This window comes from Natrix helvetica (genome assembly GCF_964273705.1).
Source record: "Natrix helvetica genome assembly, chromosome: 1".
Taxonomy (NCBI): Eukaryota; Metazoa; Chordata; class Lepidosauria; order Squamata; family Natricidae; genus Natrix; species Natrix helvetica.
The window spans coordinates 329,935,359-329,948,109 of NC_138548.1; the positions used below are offsets into that span (position 1 = coordinate 329,935,359).

Below are 12,751 nucleotides of genomic sequence, written 5' to 3' on the forward strand. Positions count from 1 at the left end.
TCTTCCAATACATATATAAGGTTGTTTTTTTTCTATTTTATTCAAAAAGTCCATAAGGGGTTTCCAGTCAATTATAAACATAGGTATTGTTTTTTCTCTGATCAAAGAGCTCAATTTAACTATCTCATCAAACCCCTTCATCTCTAACCATTACTCCACTGAGGATAGTGTCGAATCTTTCCATCGTTGCGCATATAGTAATTTCGCTTCAATTGAGAGCCACATGTACAAAAACAAACTTCCATGATTTTTTCCTAATTGTTGGTGAATTAGTTTCAAAAAATGAAAAACCTCTGCCCAAAACAAGAAAGGAATATTGTTCATTTACCAGCTTTATTGTTTGTAGTCAAATATTTAAAACGTAGCCCCTAGGCTAAAAATAATTGTTTGCCTTTATTTTTTGTTCTACAATATTTGAAGGTATGGCATGAAGGCCTTCAAATTGATGTTCGAATGCCAGGATATGTCTATTCAAATATCCCGCTCATGCAGACAAGTGTTTTTCAAAGTGATACTTTATGGATGCGAAGACATAAGATAAGAAGTATAGTGATGCCTCTGAACTTTGGTGCCAGAAGAAAAGTCCAGAGTGTATTGTGGAAATCCAAGACAATAAACAAATTGATCATACAACAAATCAATTCAGAGTTCTTACTTGAGTCACAGGTGACCAGGCTCAAAATATCATATTTGGAACACATTTTGTGAAGACTTGGCTTTGTTGAGAAGTCAATAATGCTGAGAGAAGAGGATGAAAAGAGAAGAGGATGGCAAGCAGCAAGATGGATGGATTTGATTATTGTGGTGATGCTCCCCTGTAGGGAGAGAGAGAGAGAGAAAACGGTCCAGGTTGAGAAACTCCATCAACATGGTCATAAAGAGTTGACACCAACTTGATAGCACAAAGCAGTCGCTCTATTTGAGGGCTCTTGAGCCTTAACATGACTTTGGAGGTCTTCTAGTCCAACCTCCTGCCTAGGCAGGAAACCCTATACCATTTCAGACAAATGGCTCTCCAACATCTTCTTAAAGGCTCCCAGTGTTGGGGCATTCACAACTTCTGGAGGCAAGCTGTTCCACTGATTAATTGTTCTGTCAGGAAATTTCTTCTCAGTTCTAAGTTGCTTCTCTCCTTGATTAGTTTCCACCCATTGCTTCTTGTTCTACACTCAGGTGCCTCTTCTTTGTGGCAACCCCTGAGATATTGGACCACTGCTATCATATCTCCCCAAGTCCTTCTTTCTCTTAAGCTAAACATACCCAGTTCCTGCAACCGTTCTTCATATGTTTTAGCCTCCAGTCCCCTAATCATCTTTGTTGCTCTTCTCTGCACTCTTTCTAGAGTCTCCACATCTTTATTTCTTTTTGTCTCCCCCCTCCCTGCCCCGCACATCTGTGACTAATTTAACTCTGGGATGAGCTATATATCATATTGATTCAACCATGTTAAGACTACAGTGCCTCAGATCCAGAGGAAATCACTGACACTTTCATTATTTTGAAATTCCAGAAATTGTAAAGTTAAACAGTGAAATACGCCGGATGGTTCTTCTGGACCTCCCAAATTGTGGCATCCATTCTTGTTTTCCAGCTCTTTAATGCATACGCGGAGAAAGCAAATTATAGTACTGAGAAAAGATGCTTCTCTCTACCTATTCACACTATTGTATGAAAGAGTGTGTCAGAGTAGCACAAATCCCTGAATTATTTATAAAGAGCTTCTGTGGGATGATAGTTAAGGGTCTATCAGCATTTTCAGAACTCCTAAATTTGCAAGGTACTTTACCATTTCTGCAGCTACAAATTGTAATATGAGAAATGACATTTTGTTATACAGTATATTTTAAAAAGTATTACATACTTACACATATTCTTTTCCCCAAGGGCTCAAGGTTTTCTCCAGTTTAATTCTCGTAGCCAAGCTGAGAAATACAGACCAAAAAAAGGATCAGGTGACTGTAAGATACAATAAGGATTTAAATTCAGGTTCCTATACAGCTAAAAGTCCAAACTATTTTTTCCGTATTGATATTTCACAACAGCAGGAAAATAGAATCATAGCATCATTATGATTAAAAACCATCAATTCACTACACTATGCCATACATCACTTAAAAAGGTAAAAAAATCATTGATCCATAAATGTGTAAGATTGAGTTTCATAATATTTCACGCTCTTATTTTTTTAATTTCTAACTCGTTTTGAGACAACTCCTGGAAAGAGCATGTAACTACATTTTTCTTTTTAAGCAAAGTTGGTGTGTGAGATTTTGTGAGGTTTACAGAGATAACTGTGCAACAAGTAGCGCTCAGTGAGGCAAATGCTATTTATAGCATTTACCACAATAACATGACTTTGGGCCAATTACCCTTCTGAGCCCAACCCACCTCACAGGGCTGTTGCTTTGTGGAAAATAGAAGGAGGAAGGAATATTATACATCTTCAGTGCCCTGAGTTACTTATAAAATAATAAAGGTGGGAATGTATATGTATATGTACATGTGTGTGTGTGTGTGTGTATCAACACAAATGCAACACAAATGTAACAAGGCAACATAAAAAATGGCTTTCTGCCTGGATGGCTCCTAGGGTGAGCCGATAGACAGAAAAGGGAAGCAGTATGTTCCCTCCCATATTTGGGCATATATATATGACACCCCTATGACATATATATATATATATATATATATATGTATGTATGTATGTATGTATGTATGTATGTATGTATGTATGTATGTATGTATATATATATATATATATATATATATATATATATATATATATATATATATATATATATATATATATATATATATATATATATATATATATATATATATATATATATATATATATATATATATATATATATATATATATCCTCAATGAAATTGAGTTTGACACCCCTGAACTATGACATAAACCTGCATTGGCAACACATGATTTGCACCATAACCTCATAAGACTGCCTTTGTCTCACTTCTTAAGCCCTCCATGAATCAATTTAAATCCATCCTTAGATGTTCCAGTCCTATATATATCTTTCTCTGTGTTTGTCAGAGGTGGGTTGCTCCCGGTTCGGCCTGATTCAGCTGACTTGGTAGTGGAATTTAGGCCTAGGTCACAGAACCGGCAGCGACCCTGGCCTGCCATGCCCCTGAACTGGTTCCCTTGCCACTGCTGGGCTGCCACTATTTTGGTTTTTAGTGACTGTGCATGCGCAGTTCACCGTAAATTATTCTGTGCGTGCAGTATATGTATCTTCTAAATAATAAGAAACATTTTCCAATGTGAATTATTTTTTTTTAGTTTATACTAACTCAGTTGAATTTCTCCATTAAAATAACCTCCCGCTGCTTAGGCCTTTCTGCAGTTCCATTCAACTATGACAGGGGGTGTCAAATTTAAGGCCTGGGGCCCAGGTCCAGCCGGCGGGCTTCTTTTTTAAAAAAAATAATTTTATTGGTTTTTAAACATTTATGGGGAAAGGTAAAGGGGTACATAGAAACTTTTGGCAGCTCCCACGCTAGTGGTAGAAATCCCTCCAAATCTCACAATTTTTACAATATTAAAAACAACGTATAAGAGATAAGCAAAAAACAGAATCTTATTCTATTTTGTATCAACCATGTGTTCAATCATTTTTCCTTTGTCACTTTCTAGTATATCAACAATTACAAATATTTCAAATACTTTTATTTTTGTGACCTGAGCCTTTTCGATATTGCTCCTTCCTCCCTGTCCCCAGGTGAAGCCACAGCCCCCCCCTCCTTCATATCTTGTACCTTGCTACCCTTTTCACTACTTTCCCTGTGTTCGTTTTCTAGGAGAGAGAAATGTTTTTTAATGAACAGCCGGCGGGCTTCTTACATCTGTGGTGGAAACAGCAAAGGACTGGCCCATGGTGCCTCTGCCAGCAAAAATGGAGCTCCAGTTTTGCTGGTAGAGGCCGTCGCAGCCGAAAACAGAGCTCGGCCGCCTGTTTTCACTGGCAGAACATTCGGCCCACCACAGGTGCCCCTGACATGAGTGACATTGAGCTGGCCTGACCATGCCCCCCAGCCTCCCCCCCCCATGTCAAACACAACCCTGATGTGGCCCTCAATGAAATCAAGTTTGACACCCCTGAACTATGACATTGGTAATGCATGTTTGGCACCATAACATCACAGGACTGCCTTTGTCTTATTTCTTAAGCCCACCATGAATCAATTTAAACCCATCCTTAACTGTTCTAGTGCTAAAGTAGCATTTTCCCCTGGAAGCAGATTGCAGTTTTGCTATTTCTGCAATCTGTTATGATTAATTGACTATTTGATCAATGATGCAGTGACCCTCTAGAGGGTGAAATCAGCCTGGCATGTATTGGCCATATTAGGCTGCTCTTGGCATCCCTGCGGTCTTTTAGCACAATCTGTTTCTTTAAAACTGAATTTCCCCCCTGTGCCTACCAGGTTTCTGGCTCCGAGATTGGATCAGCGTGAACAGCAGCTGACCAGGAGAATGCATGATGAAGTGGAAGAGAAGGAGCTGGCTTGCTCTCAATTGATTTCTGATGTCCTTATCCCATAGTCTCTGCAACGTCCAGTCCCTGCAGAGAGTCCAAATGGAGGCTGTGCTCAACAGACCTATGAGAAAGTGCTCAGGAGGTCTACCCTCCCCCTATCTGGATCACAACAAAAGTCATCAATCAAGGCAACCAATGCTGTCCCAGGTCTGAATTTCTAAACCAGCTGAGATGACAGTATCTGAATCGGGGGCCTCAGTTTCCCATTAGCTGACTTGTTAAGAAGTTGGTGTTGATTGTCATCATAACTGACACATTTAGGGATGTTTTGGGGTAAGCAGGACTTGATAAACGATGAGTTTCCTTACTCTTGACAGCTTCTGGATTTATACTGTTCACAACAGCTGTTTTTACAAGATCTCCTGCCCTTCTGGGTGGTTTGAGAATAAAACAAGCATCCCTAAACTTGGAAGAAAACATACTTGGCAGATGCATGGTAATAGCAGCTGGGATTCTTCAGGCTTGCCTTCGCTTACACCTCTGTGCTATTTGCATATTTGTTTAAACTATTTTAGGCCATTTCCCCCCCAGGAAAAATGGGCTTCTTGTAACTTTCATTAGAATTAAACCACTCTAAAAAAAAGACCACCCCCAAAAACCCTAATGGCCTTCAAGAACTTTTTCTGAATGCTTGCTGGGCTTGATTAACTTCACTTAGGATTTATTCAGTGGAGGTGAGAGTATTCTGATTTGAAGCATGTAAGAGTGGAATACAGTGCAGTCTCTTTTGCTGTACTTCTAGACCAGGGGTGTCAAACTCATGTTGTCACGGCAGCATTATGTGACGTATCAAGACATTTCCCCCCTTTGCCAAACTGGGCGTGGGCATGGCCAGTGAATCTGGCCTGCGGGCTGGGAGTTTGACAGCCATGTTCTAGACTGCAACCCCTTTTTATCCTGATTGATCTCTTAGTGGCTTTTATACCATGGACCACAATACACTTTTGGTCCTCTTTGATAGCTGTGGGGGACCAGAGGTGCAGTTCTTCTGTAGTTCTGCTCCTTCCTGATCAGGGTTGGTGGGGGAAGGAAAATGGAGGCCTATGGGCACTCCAATACTAGATACCTCAGAACTTAGCCTCCACTGGTTTGGGCTGAGGTATCATCCCAATGTTGACAATTTATCATTCTCTCTCTGGAGTAGTGGGGGAGATATGGTGAGGGACTGAATGGGACCAACCAAATTTAGATTTAAACCCTACAATTGGTTATGAGCCTAAATTTTATTTTATGAGTACAAAATTTCTTTAATTTACACACATACACATGAAGAGACACATGGGAAGGGGGGATGAAGACAGAGAGAGAGAGAGAGAGAGAGAGAGAGAGAGAGAGAGAGAGAGAGAGAGAGAGAGAGAGAGATCTATATAACCTGAAGAGAAATCAGAAAATATAGTCAAGCATACATAAGCAAGTATAAATTCATGCATATAAAGATAAATAGATAAAGATAAATATCAAAACATATGTGCGTGCAGGTTCCACCACCAACTTTAAAATAAAATAAATCTTCCAAGCCACCACATTGTGTTCTTCTAAAGATCCTGTAAATCTTGTCAAACTAAATTCAGCAGAGGTGCTCTAAATATTGTAAATTCTGGAAAATCCCATTGTCATAAAGTGTGATAATACAATAGAGCCATTCTTATAAAGGAAATTTTCACAGAACACAGTGAATCTAATTGCTGATGCTTTGTCGTCTATCTCATTTTCTGCACAATGAATGTAGTGGCTTTGTCAAAATGATGAAATAAGAATTTTAGTATTGAAATGCCAGCTCCATTCTCTAAATATATGGCGACGAGCAGAAGTGGGTTGCCAATTTTTTCACTACCGGTTTGGGTGCGCTCCTGTGAACGCTCGTGCGCTCGTGCAATGCTTCTGCGCATGCACAGAAGCATCTGGGTGGGTGGGCGGAGTCTCCCACTGCCGCTACTACCAGTTTGGTTGATCTGGGCTGAACTGGAAGCAACCCACCTCTGGCAACGAGGCCACAACATATGTACAAAATGGGGAATTGTGTGCATTTTAAGGTCACAGTGTTTATTTGTTTATTTTATTTATATTATTACTTTCGTTTGCCGCCCATCTTGATGCAAGGTGAGTTGAGATTCATCTTGTTAAGTTCTGGGCGAGAATGGAGACGAGGCTAGAGTGACTTTTAGCAAAGTTCTTTTATTAGATCATTGGAACAACAGAAGTGACAGCCTGGCTGACAGGGCTCCTTTTATAGGGGGCTGTCAGCTGGTTAACCAATAGGATTTAAGTATTTTCCCACTTCAATAGAGGAACTGAGTGAGAACTTCAGCAACTAGTTCAGCTACTCATTTTAATACGCAACACATCTTGTCCTTTGTTCCCTTGTTCCCTGTCACCTCCTCCACACCTGAGGCCTATGGATCTATAATGGATATTGGGAATATTTTACAATTGAAGACAACTTTATCTCATCCTCTTTGTGGATATTGATCCCTCTTTTAAGGTCATATACCTTTTCCATCCTGGCCCTGTTGGAATCCAATTTGGTTCTCATCTTCTGGTTTGGTCCTCCATGGTCCTCCTTCACCCAAATCCACTGGATGATTCTTTAGTTGGTGAAACGGGCCAGGTTTTTTTTTATGCCAACTGAGCCTTCTAATCCTAGGCACTCCATTAGCTGCAGAGGTGATATTCAGCGGTTTGGACTGGCTCGGGCGAACCGGTAGTGAACATTTTGAGTAGTTCAGAGAACCGGCAAATACCACCTCTGGTTGCCCCCCCCTCCCGCCCCCCTCGTTCCCTGTCCTATATTCCCTTGTTTTTTTAGCTCAGCTGATTCACGCGGCAGAGTGGATTACCGGCACCTCAGCTGAGATAAAAAACAGCTCAGCTCAACAGCGCTGACACTGAGGGCGGTCTTTAGGTGCTGCGCGCATATGTGAAGCGTGCTCTCATAGAACCGATAGGAAAAGATTTGGAATCCCACCACTGCTCAGCTGCCTTCCTTGTGATAGATCTCAAGGGTGATTCCAGCTGTGCTGAATGCTATATGGAGAAATGGCTCGAACTGCAAGATGGGCAGCATGTAAATTTAAATGAATAAATAGCTTTTGCTTTCCTTTTACTCATAACTATTTCCCTCTCACTTAATATGTTGTTCCTTATAATACTGCCTCTTACTAGGCTAAACATTTTTTCCCCTTTCCTTTCACCTTCTAGGAATTACTTTCAGGCTATACGGCTACTTCTTTCCTCTTCTATGTACTGTATGTCTGTCTGCATCTGCTTGTGTCAAGAATCTTTCATTCATAACTTCATAATTCTTTCCCCAAACTCTGAAGTTTATTTCTTTCCTCTTTATCTTTAGGACAGATTTCTTCCCCCTCCCAGAGGTCCTCAATTTTGAATTCTTTTCAGGCTTCATGCTGTCTGCCAAGGAGCTCCTATCTCTTCTCTTGATCTTTACTTTGATTTATTCCATTTACCTTTAATATCACCAGAAATATATTTCTTCTGCTTTTGAAAATTTTCCAGCTAGAGACTTGTGTAACTGGAACCTAATACCCAACTAGGTTGCTTGTGTTAGCAAACCTGTCACTTTATACCAGACTTAGTTATTTTCCATCTCTATTGTAACTTTCAGGTTTATATTTGATTGATTGACATTCTGTCTTTTCTCCAGGAGTTCCTAAATTGCTGGAAAAGCAATTCTCTGCATTGTGACATTGCCAAATTTTGATCTGGCAATGTGATCTCTCTGCTCTGCAGTAAAGGAGTCAAGAGCCACATATAACCCATGGGTTGTTCACGTCTGCTCAAGATGTTACAGCTGAAATAAGTTAATAAATTATGATATTTTGGTTTAGTGAAAGGGCCTGGAGGGTATTGTTAGATACACAGCTTCACTGATTAAAAACAAGAGAAAACAAAATAAAAATATAGCAATTCAACAACAACAAAAAAAAAAACACCAAATACAAAAGAAAACCCAACCTCCAAACACAAGCTGAGAAGATCAAATGATCTAATTAATACAATTGAGAGAGTCCAGAGGTACTTAATGAGAAGAGTACTCCATTTCTCTGCTCACGATAGAATACCTTATGCTTGAAATTTTGTTCTTGGACAACCTAGAACTACACCGCCTATGGTCTGACCTAAGCGTAGTGCACAAAATTGTCTGCTACAATGTCCTACCTGTCAATGTCTACTTCAGCTTCAACCATAATAATACAACGGTAAAGAATATATACAAACTCAAGGTAAATAGCTCCAAACCTGATTGCAGAAAATACAACTTCAGCAACAGAGTGGTCAATGCCTGGATTGCTCTACCTGATTCCGTTGTTACATCCTCAAATCCCTACAGCTTCAACCTTAAACTGTCTTCTGTGGACCTCACCCCATTCCTAAGAGATCTGTAAGGGGGCGTGCATAAGCTCACCACCGTTCCTGTCCTACTCTTACCACTTTTTCGTATGTATTTCCTCTGTTCATAATCATGTTTATACTTATATCTGTTATCTTATACATGCTTGACAAAATCAATCAATCAATCAATCAATCAATCCATCAATCTTTGTGATTGTTGCTGACCCTAATTCTTTACTCAGTGTCTTTTCCACAGCCGAAAAATTGATGCAAAAGGAAGTTATCTTAATAGAAATAGTTTTCCAAACATTTCCCAGAAAGAATTAAAGAAAGCTTTGTTTCATACATGGTAATCTCTGAATCAACCTCTCTCTTGTTCTCTCTCTTTCTCTTTTTGGTGACAGTAAGCTTTGATACTCTGTTTCTTTAGAGGAAGGGGAAAAAACCCCTTGATATATTCTTTTCATCATGAGAAAAGGGGTTTTGCTGTTTGTTTTAATCCCTATTGACAATGTTGGTAATGAGATACGGAATTTCCTCTGATGGAAAAAATGCCTCTGATCAAAGGTTTCTGTTTATGACAAAGCCACGCAGATCAAATAAGGTAACATGAATTCATTAAAAAAAAACAAATTTGTTTAGGCTCTTTCTATGAAGGCAGGGAAGAAATGGCAGGATAATGAAATATAGCTAGTTCAGAACCTATTTTTTTATTTTAATTCTATTGCTTCTTCTTGGCATTCTTCACGTCACATTTGCAATTTTATAAAACATACCGATCTCACTGGCACAGTTTGCAATCTAATGAAGAGAGCTGTAGCTATCAGGTTTTTTTTGTCCCCACAGATTTTTCTGATTCAAACTCATAAAATATGCAAAGATAATATAGCCAAAATAAAAGCTCATAGTTTGTGCTGGTTTATGTTTTATTTCATTCATGTATACCTCATCACTAAGTCAACAAAAGACCATGGCTAGCCAAGCTCACTGGTGACCAAAGAGGGGTTACAACTGCTATTATTACAGTTTATTTATGTTTTGCATAAAGATTTTCCTTTAGAAGATGCTTGCTAAATTATCATTGAGGACCGCAAATCACAGGATAAGCCAGAAAGGGAGCAGCATAACAAACTACCCTGTTTCCTTGAAAATAAGCCTTCCACAGATAATAAGCCCTCCCTGAAATTATTGCAACACAATAATCCATGCTCGCCACCTCCTGCATCTCAAAAATAATAAGACCTTCCTGAAAATAAGGCATATTTGGGGGGGGGGGTGTTGTCAAAAGAAAATAAAACCCTGTCTTATTTTTGGGAAAACACAGTATGAGTTTATAGAACAATACTATACATCTGCTCCTGGATATGTCTCAATTGTTCATGATTATCATCTGCAATCCTGAGATAAAATATTGTGTTGGGAAGTGGCTTTTTAAAACTTCAGCTTATGTTTTTACCTAAACCATCCTAATTTTTTTTTTACTTTCTTTCTTGCGTTAGAGAGAGAAAGGATTCCCATTCTTACAGTTTCACATACTAGAAGTCTCTTTGAATGACCATTTGTCCATGATGCAAGCAATCTCCCATACCACTGATTCCCGCTGCATTTTCACCAACCCAATCCTAAAACTATTTTTTTTTAGAATTTGCTGCAAATGTATGTTATAAAGCATTGAAAATGTTCTTGTGCATGTTTTTTTTATAGGGGGGAATTGCTTATTTGTTGAAATAGGAAAGCTGAAACTGGGATATGTCTGTGGAGGGGTAGCACATTTAAATAAGTTTTCGGACAAGCTTGAGTATGGCTAATATTTTCAGTGCCGAGTCTCTCTAGAAGGATAGCTTTGTGCATAGACATAATTTGCAGTCAATGGTAAGACGAATGTGAGCTGCGCCACGTTGGGGTCAACAAATTTTGAAATCTCTAACAAATTAGATAGGTTATGTCATAGAAGTCTGTTAATTCATTAGGGGTTTTTGAGCCCAATGACAGTTTCTCCCCATGAATTGCATTGCTAATATTTAAAGCGTTTGCAATGTCCCATCTGCTCTCTTCATCAATACACGTTTGATTGGGCTTATTGAATACCAGATGGAATCTTTCATACAGGCTCCACATTTGATAAGGCACCAGCTTCTCCTCCAAGTTTTTCCCCCCAATGCCTGGAAAATTTGGATGGTAGAGTTGGGATAGTTGGGATGAAGCAGAGATAAGTAGGTGGTGACAGTGCAGAGAAAGAGCAGTGCAGAAAGAGGTGTGTGTGACAGAGTTCCATCTGCCTGATCTCCCCTTAAACCTAGTGCTAAAGAAGAGAACAGCTGGGTTGCTAGATAGAACTCTGTAAGCTTGTCAGGATGCTTCAGATTCTTCTTCTATTGCTTTTCTGTTTTCAAATTGTAAGTTGCCCAGTGTCATTACTGTAATGTCTTGGTAAGGCCACACTTACAATACTGCATCCAGTTTTAGTTGCCACGATGTAAAAAAGATGTTGAGACTCTAGAAAGAATGCAGAGAAGATCAACAAAGATGAATAGGGAACTCGAGGCTAAACATATAAAGAACAGTTGCTGGAACTGGATATGTCTAGTTTAATGAAAAGAAGGACTAGGGGTGACATGATAACAGTGTTCCAATATCTCAGGGGCTGCCACAAAGAAGGAGTCAAGGTATTCTCCAAAGCATCTGAGGGTAGGACAAGAAGCAATGGGTAGAAACTAATCAAGAAGAGAAGCAACTTAGAACTAAGGAGAAATTTCCTGACAGTTAGAACAATTAATCAATGAAACAACTTGCCTCCAGAAGTTGTGAATGTTCCAACACTGGACATTTTTAAGAAGATGTTGGATATCCATTTGTCTGAAGTGGTGTAAAGTTTCCTGCCTAAGCAGGGGGTTGAACTAAAAGACCTTCAAGATCCCTACCAACTCTGTTATTCTATTATGAAATCAAGTGGCTTCCAAATCCAATTACACACATACACATCCATGCTTTGCAGAAAATAAAACAGGAAAATTGCAGGTTTGAAAGGTTTGGTCTGAGGAAGCTTTAAAGAGCAGAATAAGAGAGATCCTAGCACAGTGAGTGAACCCAGCCCCAGATTGCTATTGAGGCACAGGGAGTTTTTGTATGAATTCAGTTCAGAAATATTCTTCAGCCTTCAAACAACGAGCTAAGGAATATAAGGTTCTTTCTTTTTTAAAAAAATGTGGAGTTTTCTTGACTGTTATTATAAAGAGAAAAATAATTGTGGAGAAGCAGGGCAAAATCTGGACAACAGAAGTAAATATGTTCATTTGTAACAGAATGTAGAAATATACTACTTCAGTAAAAAAAAAAGAAAACTTTTTAATCATAATTGTGCAGGAGAACATGGCGAGAGGATTATGTTATTTTGAAACACTGTATGCACTGAATTTAAATTACATTTAAAGCCAAAGAGAATAAAACATAAGGAATGGCTGCAGGAACCTGGTACAGTCTTTCAAGGACTTAAAGGGCTGTCACAGAGAAGAGGGGGTAGACCTATTTTCCAAAACACCTGAGGACAGGACCAGAACAGGTGGAAGATCATTAACCTAGAAATTTCCTGACGGTGAGAACAAATAATCAGTGGAACAGCTTACCTTTGATAGTTGTGGATCCTCCATCACTGGAGGTTTTCAAGAAGAGACTGGACAGCCATTTGTTCAGAATGGTATAGGATCTTCTGGTTGAGCAGGGATTGAATTAGAAAACCTCCAAGTGTCAACTCCTAAAGTTGTCATGGTGAGAGAAGAGGTGGGGAGTGCATTTCATACATACTTTCAGCAAAAGTTGGATCTCAGATTACTGCA

General features: G+C 39.2%; 1 protein-coding gene across 1 annotated transcript in view; it reads right to left on the reverse strand.

Moving 5' to 3' along the window:
• Positions 1-461: 461 nt before the first annotated feature.
• Positions 462-12,751, reverse strand: part of TAFA1 (TAFA chemokine like family member 1) — a 528,735-nt gene continuing 516,445 nt past the window's right edge. Inside the window, exons 5-6 of the mRNA XM_081934046.1 lie at positions 1,866-1,922; positions 462-815 (exon numbers count right to left, since the gene is read on the reverse strand). Coding sequence (XP_081790172.1) covers positions 1,905-1,922 — 18 coding nt within the window. The 3' untranslated portion in view covers positions 462-815; positions 1,866-1,904. The remainder of the gene's footprint in view (positions 816-1,865; positions 1,923-12,751) is intronic.